This window comes from Micrasema longulum, unplaced genomic scaffold, assembly GCF_059751315.1.
Source record: "Micrasema longulum isolate JH-2025_06_02 unplaced genomic scaffold, ASM5975131v1 h1tg000678l, whole genome shotgun sequence".
Taxonomy (NCBI): Eukaryota; Metazoa; Arthropoda; class Insecta; order Trichoptera; family Brachycentridae; genus Micrasema; species Micrasema longulum.
Window position 1 is genome coordinate 928,637 of NW_028277874.1, and position 11,092 is coordinate 939,728.

At 30.8% G+C, this 11,092-nt stretch overlaps 1 protein-coding gene across 18 annotated transcripts in view; it reads right to left on the bottom strand.

Moving 5' to 3' along the window:
- Nucleotides 1–712: 712 nt before the first annotated feature.
- Nucleotides 713–11,092, bottom strand: part of LOC148279711 (uncharacterized) — a 294,377-nt gene continuing 283,997 nt past the window's right edge. For 9 of the 18 annotated variants that reach the window (XM_088229545.1, XM_088229544.1, XM_088229555.1 and 6 more), the window contains 7 exons: nucleotides 10,466–10,610; nucleotides 7,679–7,939; nucleotides 6,193–6,366; nucleotides 4,353–4,538; nucleotides 3,264–3,974; nucleotides 2,250–2,318; nucleotides 713–1,394 (listed from right to left, as the gene is read on the bottom strand). In XM_088229545.1, the coding sequence (XP_088085671.1) occupies nucleotides 957–1,394; nucleotides 2,250–2,318; nucleotides 3,264–3,974; nucleotides 4,353–4,538; nucleotides 6,193–6,366; nucleotides 7,679–7,939; nucleotides 10,466–10,610 (1,984 nt within the window). In that variant the 3' untranslated portion in view covers nucleotides 713–956. Of the gene's footprint in view, nucleotides 1,395–1,616; nucleotides 1,941–2,249; nucleotides 2,319–3,263; nucleotides 3,975–4,352; nucleotides 4,539–6,192; nucleotides 6,367–7,678; nucleotides 7,940–10,465; nucleotides 10,611–11,092 lie in introns of all 18 variants that reach the window. The other 9 variants (XM_088229550.1, XM_088229548.1, XM_088229558.1 and 6 more) reach the window with 4 other exon arrangements.

The window sequence follows — 11,092 nt, forward strand, 5'->3', positions numbered from 1 at the left end:
AGCAAATGTGTAGAAGCTCCTAAAACAGGCCACAGCCGAAACTTCCCACCCGATCCTTACATATAACAAATATATTTTACCAACTAAATGAAGTTTTTCATTGAAGTAAATTTAATAGAATATTGTTTTTTGAAGTAAACAAATAAATAACTATCTCTTTGAGGTACAATAGCCTTGTACATAAGCCTTGTACATAAGAAGCATGGTACATAAGCCTTGTACATAAGAAGCAAGGTAAAAAATAGCGCGACTCCCATATCTTAAATAAAGCCTCATGATATGTTATTGGCGGGTTTAAGTGACCACTTTACACACTGTCTAAAATTCACCATTCTGCCGATGTTAAAACATTCATATTTCTTTCATCCAGTTTTAATTCCAGTCCTTATCCTACAAACATTTGGACAAATTCAAAATATTGTCTATAAAACTAACTGGCCCAAGTAGAAGTATAAAAAACCAAAAATTTCCTTGTCGAAAATGTCTTCATCTCTGTTGAATATATTGATAATATCTCTGCAATATCTTCCCCTTTTTTTACTCTCCCAAGCAATATAAAAATGCCAAAAATATAGGTAAATGTTTATATTCTTAAGTAATGTGATAAAAGTCAAAATCAGTTTGTATACAAGTAGAAGGTACATAAATAATTGTTTAATTTATGGTATTTCTTTATTTTATATTGAGACAACAAAAGAAAAAAAGACAAAAATAATTGTTAAATAAATGTATTCATAATGTAACAATTACAAGTATAAATAGTGTTTACACAAAATCATCATAAATTCACTCTTAAATAATTTAAAATACATTCGGTATTATAACTCGAGTATCGTTAATTCTATAAATTCGTTTTATAAAAATCAATTGGCACTGGGAACTAAAGAGATAAGTTTATACATGTATACAAAGTTACAAAGTGGTGGGACAGCACATAAATATAATGTGACGTAATCCTATAAATCTGAGTACACAAAAACTGCTTTTGTGGGGGCTGTCTTACTATCTGCAATCATTGATACAGATCTCTTCAGGCCTATCTGAATCTTGGCGTTTCCCAAACTATTGGTTAGTTTTGTTACCCTGTCAAAGACCAAACTTCCTACTGCTTTCGGCTGTCCGTTAGAGAGGTTAGTAAAGTATTTAGGTTTGGTTTCGTGCATTCCATTCACCGGTTTATTTAACTCCTTCATGCTGTTGAAACTGGCTATCAGCTCCTTCGCTGATGAACTGTTGTGCGTTACAGCGGAATCTGATTTGCTCATCACTAGTGGCATATCTCTAATGTATTCATTTCTCGGTTCTGAGAGCGAGTTATATCTTTTGATGTTAATGTGGTTAGTGTGTGTTGGTGATTCCTTCATCATTTGAACTCGAATATTGGTTTCATTGATCTGCGAACAAAACAGTGGATTAAGTTTATTATTTTATTTAAAAATTGAGAGAAGAAAGGTATAACGAGCGATGATTGCAAGATAACATAATGTATGAAGATGATAGCAAAGAAAGGGTAACGAAAATATGAGAAAGCTTGATGATAGGACACTTTACAATGAGCTTTTACTAAAGCAGCATAAATCAGACACATCGATTCATATTAATTTTAGCTCATCTACCTTTTTGTTGAAACTGCAAAATGGGCTTACATTTCTTAGATAATCTATTACTCATACAGTGTCTCTTATAAAGGAACGAAATATGTTGTTTTTGGTTGTGTATTTTTTTATTCTATTATTTGCTCAAACAACAAACTCGGATTGTTAAAACAGATCCATAAATTTTGGCCTCGTCAAACATATATACGAGTGTAACTTTCCTGAAGCCCTCCATGGTATAAGATTTTTTTGACCAGTCGAACTGGTCTTTGAATTTGTTGATTTGGTAGAATCACTTTTTCTTTCTGTTTGGCTTCTTTGTATTTTAGAAACAGATCTATTATTCTGATAGGGAAAAGGAAACATTAGTTCTTATCAGAATGGATTAGTAGGTGAACAGATTCATGTAACTCTGTGTTTGAAGTGAGCGAAATCAGTTTGCTTACTATAATAAATATTCCTGATTCTAAAATATCATCTATCAAATGAAAGTTAACTTTCAAACACAGTTTTACAAGAAAAACATAAAGATTGAAATAGAAATACATAATATTGGAGTGCATTATTATATACATAAAGTATGAATAAGATAGGATAAGTAAGTACAAGTAAGAAAGGTAATAAGATAGGTGGGTAGGTAATTTTATTAGTTACCTGTGCTGGTTTTATTACATCAACAAAGGTACCATTTTTATTAAAACATTGCCCATTTTCAGATACTTTCTGCAAATAAATAAAAATGGTGTTAACACTAATATTAAAAAAAGAAAACTTAATGTTTATTATTAATTATGAAATGAAAAACACATTACATAAATTTTTCTCTAAAAATATATTCGATAAATAATTATGATATAATAACTTATATTTCAATATAAGTTACCAATTAAAAATACTCAGTACACTGCCAACATAGGTATGTTTTAAAATTTGTCCTACTTTGTTTCATTGAAATATTATGTATTGTATCTCTCTCAACTTATTTTTTAAATGTACCTGCACTTAAGATAATATTAAGTTTAATATAAATTTTCCTTACACTATGCAGTATTTACCAGTCTGAAGATGCCCATTAAAGGGTGAAAGCGCTAATTGGTCAAATAAATGAGTGGAAATATTTTTAATTGGTAACTTATATAAACATATAAGTTATCATATAATTTTAATGGAATTCCATCAAGAATTGTCAATAAATAACTTAAATCAAATCAGATAAATAATTGTACAATGAGTCATGTTATAGAATTCATTAGGCATGTAGATTACTAATTTATTAATATGTATGAAACTATTATGGGAAATAATATTTTGAATTGGTTACTAAAAATATCAATGTAAACAATATCCGTTAGTTATACATATTGTACCGAACCCCAAGATTATAAAATGGCTTCAATATAAAAATATTCTTTACTATTTCCAAAAAATAATTTCATGTTGAAATAGTGGAATAATAATGAAATTTGGATAGTCAAAAAAGTAAAATATTAGAATAAAAAATGTTAGTTTAGTGTTACACACTGACACATTACGAAATATGCAAAAATGAGACCAGTCTTTTACAATTTTTTACAACTAAGTATTTAAATGTGTAATCTTGTAATATAATGAATTATTAATCTTCAAATATTGTGAAATACATATTTTTAATAATTCCTTCAATGTTACCTGGTTGTTAAGATTCTTTTTAGCGCTGCTATCCAAATAATTATTTAACATTTTATTATTTATGGATACAATAAGTTCACTATTGTAACCTTCACACTTATTTTCTGGTTTATTTTCGTTTTCCGGTTTGATAGATCTTTTTTTAATAACTTCCGCTCTAAGTTTTGGTGGCATTCTTGGAGAAACCTTCGGTTTTCTTTTAGGAAGTTCTGGTTTTTCTGTTTTAAATATATCCTCTGCACAATTTACTTTGCTATTTGGTATTTCTTGTTTCATTAAATCTTTAGAAATGTAATTTTTACTGGAAGTTTGAGACAAAATTGTTTCGGTATTTTCCCGTTCAGCATGGTTTGTTGAATTCTTAAATTCGTGAAGACTTCTATTTGGACACTCAACCGATTTAGCACTAGATTTATCAACTGAACATTTACAAATGTGTGTTGATTGTTCTAATTCTTCAAACATTTTAGCACTCGAGTCTGTTTCAGAATTTGATTGGTTACAATTTTCATCTGGCATGTTTGAAAGACTCAATTCCTCTTCTGCGGAAGGCAGTTCTTGAGATTTAGCTAATTCCGCTTGTAAATGTTCAACTTCAACAGTTTTGTTTCGAATTTCATCAAGAAGTGATTTACTTTTTTCATCTACTTCTGTTTTTTGTCGTATTAGTTCATCGGATACTTCCATTAGCTTCTTCTCTAAAGAATGAACCTGTCAAGAAATTGCGGAACTATAAGCCATCAGGATTATAAAGTCACAACTAAATGATAATTTTGAGAGCTTACACAAATATGGTATGATTTTTAAGTTCAGATAATGTAATCATGGCAAGCAGATCTTATAAAATATTGTGTTAATTACTTGGTGCCACGGGTTTTAGTAACGCTTGTGTAGTGGGGGAATTAGCTAACATTGTTAAAATCAAGAAAATTCACCAATTACGTAAATAATTATTAAAAAGACAAAGCAATTAAGAAGTGTAAAAATACAAATAAATAAAATCTACTGACAGGATTTTACATGTTGGGTTGGATCATAAAGTGTGAAAGTGCTGTTTAAACCTTCTAATATACCAGTAAGCATACATACCTCTTCAAGTAATGCTGCAATTGTAACTTCCTGTTCTCTAACTTGTTTATGAGCTTTGACCAAATCTTTTTTCAGGTTGGCTACTTCTTTAGAGCAAGAGTCTTCGATTTCCTTCTGGATCTTTTGGTGCTCCAACAATTCTTGATGTATATTGTCTGTAGTGCGCTTCTGAGATGCTAATTCCTTCTAAAATGTGATAAAAATTTATAATTATTGTGGCTAGAATATTAGGTATTAAAGAAAAATATCGTAGGATACCAATTTACAATGTCAGTCTTTGTACTTAACTAAATTTATTACAATTTCAAAAAATGAAATTTTGACATTATTTTATTGAGTTGAAATAATTATTAATGTGTATTTCAACAATTATGTATCAAACATCGTACTTTTACTTTTAATTTCAACTCTTAATTTTAACTTATTCATATGTACATCCACTACCTGCATCTAATTAATTATTGTTGGTTGTGAATTTTTACTAAGAAATATAAATGTTCATGGAAGCAGAGAGAGGGGAGGAAAGTAGAGTTGGAGCTGTACAATGTCTTCTCCCTTTTATGTACTTTTTTTTTTTTTTTTTTTTTAATTGAATTATTTTTGAAATTTTGAATTTGTGAAATCTGTAATTGGTCTTACTTTTTTAATAGTTCTTTTGTACCTTGTAAAGACTGTATGATTTCCTTAATCGAGACCAAGCATTTTTTCACAAAGAACACATTTCTGAAACTGATTATTGCTATTCGACTAAATTGTTATTAAGACTATATGTAGGTCTGACGTAGGTAATAAAAGTATTCTACGTTATTTGATTTGATCGATTAGACTTAAGTTTCCGTGTAAAACTTATATATAATTTGGATGTAACTCATTTTGATATATTGGAATGGATTTAACTAGTTTTGATAAAATTAATTTGTGAATTTAACCAGTTTTGATCTAATCTGTCATTGAATGTCTGTGTCAGGGTTGTCACTTTTACGAAGTAAAAAATAATTAAAACGAATAGTTTTGAGTGTTATTGTGTTATTTGAGTGTTATTGAGTGGATGTTGCCGATTTTGATATAAAATCAAACTTCTGACAACAATTATTATGGTATAATATTGGATTTTCCCATTTTTCAAATAAGTATTCTATGTAAAACTAAACTTTTAATCGTGTTTCCAGAAAAAATGATTTTTTTACCAATTTTGGATTTAACTAATTTTGATATCCACCAACACAAATAAATAAAGTCCTATGACACTGCATATTTACAGTTCCTCAGTAGGTAATAATAGTTTAATATGTCGATGTATTAAACTTATTGCAATATTTTGAGTTTGTACAAATGTTTGTAGACAAAATACTGAATTTCAGAATTTCAGACTGGACCCCCTAGGAAGTCATTAAAATTAACAAACTTCAACAGAGATGCAGAAAATTTTAGAAAAAGGAATATGGAAATCTAGGCATTTACTGGGCATGACCTGTCATTGGCTGGTTTGAGTGGCCACTTTATGCACCGTGTTCTCGAGTGGATACTGAGACTAGGCCCCAAGGACGCTCACCAATGAGAAGGTTGTATGATATTCGGAGGTTTGCCAGTAGACAATGGATGAGAACGGCACAGAACAAGGAGGAGAGGAGGAGGCAGGGGGAGGCCTATGTCCTGAAGTGGACCAACATGGGCTGATTATAATGATGATGATGATTAATTTAAAAACATGTCCAGGTATTCCCGTCCTTTTTCTGTAAGAGATGGGGCGTTAGATCCGGCGCTGCCTGGCATAAATCGGCATTCGTGAACCTTTTAATCATTTTCCCTCAAATGTAATTTGATAATGAGATTAACTTACCTTAAGTTCTTGTTCGCTATCATCCATTTGAGATTTAGTTTGCAGAAGATCTAATTGAGATGTTGTTAATTGTTCAGAAAGTAGTTCCTTCTGTTTACTGAGATCTCGCACTTCTTCTTGCATCTTTTTCTTTTCATACTTATGAATGGACTCGTTCTCTTCTATCTCTTGCATCTGTTGAAAAATGTAAAATAAATAAATTTTTACATGTTTATAAACTGATAAATAAGATTTTGATAGATTTTATGATAAAGTAGTTCTCACCATAAATTCATAAGACATATAATCCAGTGCATGCTATGATAAAAAGTAAAGCTGTAAATATGCATATTAGTATGTTATATTTCAAAACATTAAAATAATAATTCAAATGAATCAAGAACGTATATGAAAGTAACCTTCATTTTTCATATTTATTTTTCAAGACTTTTTTATATATATTTAACTCTTGTGTGTGTGATGTCACACTAGTCGACATACAAAACAAGACTTGAAATATCTCTCTTATTTTTTAAAATTATGAAGTTGTATTTTTAGAATCTTCAACTGGACATTTTATACCAGATTTGGAAAGTAAAATTTGTATAACTAAGCTGAATTTTTGTACAAAAAATATTTAACATTGCTACCCGAAGAATGATGTCATATTTGCGTATTCAGCAATACATCTGTATTAGAGAGAGCATGAAGATAGAACACATAACAAGGAAGACAGAGACGCTGATCTGTAGCCGCCGTACCCGGTGTTGTGTAACAAATTCAGTCGGTTGTTGAGAGTGATAGGGGACGTACGCGTGAATTATGAGCGGTGAATTTATGTTTTTTTCTTCTATAGCAAGGCAGGCAAGCAATTTATATATTTATTTTAAATTTTTATTTTTTTGCACCACAACAGGCCAGGAAGCCCAATTACAGTGGTGAATTACATCACAGAACCCAGGCTTGAGAAAAATCACATTTAAATTTTTCCTTTCTCACTGGGAATCGAACCCGGAACCTTCCGTGCGTGAGTCAAGCGTCTTAACCACTACACCACGGAGGCCACCTGTATGTTTATTTTTATATGTTTATTTTTATAAATTATGGAGAAGGAATTATTAACCTTTATGTCTCTATGATTTTTTATATTTTTTTGATGTCTGAGCTTCACAATATTCCTTATTTTGCTTGTAGTAGCACGATGTTACATCACCGCGCGCAAAGGGATTGTTTACCACAGTATTTTAAGAGTTAAAGGAATAACTTATCCAATTTTTTGTTTTGTACACCATTTTGTGAAAAGGACCTAAATGATACTTTTATGGTATTCGTTACAATCAATATAGTGTAAAGTTTCCGCAAACCAAGTTTTGTAAAATTTCCATCGAAAATAAACGTAAAAATGGCATTTTTCAATAAAAAATGATAAAAGCGCCATCTATGAATAATTAGTTTCATATTTTCGTTTAGAATCACCATAACTTCCCATCAAATAGCAGCGACTTACTTTTACATGCAGCTGTTCGTATTTCCCCTTCCACCGATTTCGATCTTGAACTAAATGCGCTTCATTCTCCTCATTTTCTTTGATCTTCTGTTTGTAAGAAAATTCCATATCTGCCCACATCTCGTCTCCTTTAGTGAGGGTCTCCAAGAATGCCAATTCTCTCTTTTCCAGTTCTTCTATTCGCTGCTTCATCTTAACTTCGTTTGATATTAATTCTTCTACATGATTGTTCACGTTCTCTTGTTCAACTGTTTGAGGTTCCTTGAAACAAAATTAAATTCCTTGAAACAAATTAAGCAAAAGGGCAAGAAAGATTATAATTAAATAGTTCGGGGCTGGTATTCCAAACGCTCTTACGGCCGTAGAAAAAACGTTTATCTCGCGTATTTACATACAGAATACACGAGATAAAGTGTTTTCTACGGCCGCGAGTGCGGTTCAGAATAGCACCGCAGGAATAGGATATGTAAGTGATTTTAGAATATAGAATTATTTACTTATATAAATTTTGTATGGGGGAGAAAATAATATTTGTGAAAAATAAATAAAATATCTTAAATATACCACTTCCTCGTGGTGTAATAGTCAGCGCGTTTGCCTACCATGCTAGAGGTCTCGGGTTTGATTCCCGACATGATTGATATGAAATATTTATTTAAAAGGGTGTTTTCACACGAGAATATTTCATAGTCCCTGGACTGGTACCTGAATCGTAAGGCTGATCACCTTACCTTCATGTAACAAAATTGATCGAGATATGTTGCGATTGGTGTACCAATCCAGTGCCATATGCACCATTAGGTGAAGAAAGGGAATAATGATGCTGAAATATACTACTTGCAGAGTGGTCTCGTAGTTTAGTGTTTAACTTTAAATCGTGTTATTCCACTAAATTAAGGCTATACTCTAGTAAAATGCACGAAAAATTATGAAATCATAAAATGTTGCCATTTTAAAACGATGTTTATTTCAGAATATTAGCAAAAAGGTTACTAACTTTTTACTAAGCTCTTTATTGTACCATTTTTAATACAATTACAAGTTTTAAACAATTATTTTTTTATACTTACGCACCCACACACACGCACCCTCTCCCTCAGTCATTCCCACACGCACATGTATCCTCTCCCTCATTCATTCATTCACGCATACACACATTTACATACACATGAATACAAACGTCACACAAATACAATTACGAAACTTCTTTTCTTATATATTATGTGTCATTATATTTACAGTGGATTTTTTTAATTGGCTTTAGCATTGTTAATATTTTTCTACTTATTTTGTTTATGAAATAGCTGTAAAAATCCCAAATAAAATAAAATTAATTAAATAAATAAATAAAATAAAATCACGCAATTCAAAAAAAAAAAATTGGAACACGAATTAGATAAAATTTTTAAAAAAAAGTATTTCTATTAGAAAATATACTCTAAAGTTTTATATAACTAAAATATAAGTACTTTTCAACCGGCAAATTACGCCTATTAAATTTATATCAAACTTTGGTATATCGATTTTTATATGAATACATTTCATACAAAGAAAATCTATTTAACTAAAATTTGTTTTTATTATTTATCCAACATGAAAACGGCCGCGGAAAAATCTCAATTATTAATTTTTGAAAAGAAATACAAGCATTTTAAATTAAATTAATTTTATGATAATTTTAATTCTACGTGAAATTATGGCTTCGTTGATATTCAAAAAAATGATTTTAAAAACTAAATTATTTTATTTGAAAACTTTTTTTATAAAACCCATTTTTTTTTTAAGAAGAGTATTTTAGTTGTAAATATTTCATTTCTAACAATATCTTATTTGGATTTTTATCATCTTCATACTGGCGCTTCGACGGCCTCTGATTCAATAAATAATATAAATTTATGTTTATAAAAAATAAATTCACTTTTAGTTTAAATATTAAGATTTTTACAATTAGAAGCATAATTAGTGATCATTGTCTCAAAAAAAATTAAGTTGGAATAACTGATAAAACCGAAAAAAGGGCATGAAATGACACAAGAACCTACCTTATCAATCCAAAATGGTTGTATAGATTAACAATAAAACAGCATTTTATTAAATGTTTTGAATAGGAAGAATTTCAATCAAATCAAAAATATAATATATCTAGAGCATGTTTCCTAAAGAACAGTAAGTTTAGACTTAGTACAAGGGTCCGCAAGCAACTTTCCAAGTATGGAGCATATTGATGTACGGTTGTAAGATATGGTGCCTTACCGAAAGAGATAAAAAAGACTAGATGCCTTTAAGATGCGGTGTTAGAATATTAGGAATTTCCTGGAGAGACCAAATCACTAATGACGAAGTTCTTAGTAGAATCGAAGGAAGGAGGCACCTAATCTAAACCATCTCAGAGAGGCGAGCCCGATGGATCGGCCACATTATGCGCCATTGGCGTCTCCTGCATGACATAATAGAGGGAATGGCTGAGGGGACAAATCATAGAAGGCGCCCCCGACGGGAGTATTTGGAGCAAGTGTGCGAGGATTTGAACTGCGCCTCATATGTTGAGCTGAAGAGGGCTGCAAATAATAAAGAGCAGTGGAGGAAGAGATGCTGGACTGCGAACCAATCTCCAGTATTTAGACTGCGAAGAAGAAGACCAGGCATTTGAGATAAATTAAGTAGATCAGTGATTTTTATTAATCAAATTATTCGAGTTGGGGAAATGGGTGGCTCTTGTCATTAGTCAACACACTGAAATTTGATAATATTTTTTTTATCAAGGGGCTAAAATATTAAATTACTAACCTGATTGGACTTGTTTGATAGAGTTGCACTGCTTGGTTGTTTCTTTGGTCCTGTAGGAGTTCGGGTTTCTGCTACCCCTCGGTTAGTTCTAAGTAAACCCCTTTTTGTGTATACTTTTTGATTTTGATCATTTCCACCGAGAGAACTGTTGAAATCAATTAATTTACAAACTCAATGAAATAATTCAGCGATAGTATGATACATAAATTTATTATCTGATTATGAAAACATGTCATATTATTGACTACAAAAAAATTGCTAAAAATGTACCAAATGTTAACCACTCACTGACTTTTCTATGTCTAACGGTTTCGAGACGTACCCGTCTCTTCGTCAGACACTAATTAAACCAACATGCAAAACCCACCATACACTACGTCTCGAAACCGGTAGACATCGGTAGAAATCGGTAGAAAAGTCGGTAGGTGGATTTATACAAATATTTAAAAACATTTAGTAAAATGTTTGACCACAAAGTCGATGCTTTAAATTTTAATAAAAATGTACCACTTCATAAAATTTTTGCAAAATGTTATTTTATTAAAATAAGGAAAAAATAATGAGGTTATCTAAATTAGACTTTCTCTGATTTATTAGAACCCAAAGAAGATATTGATAGTAAATAAC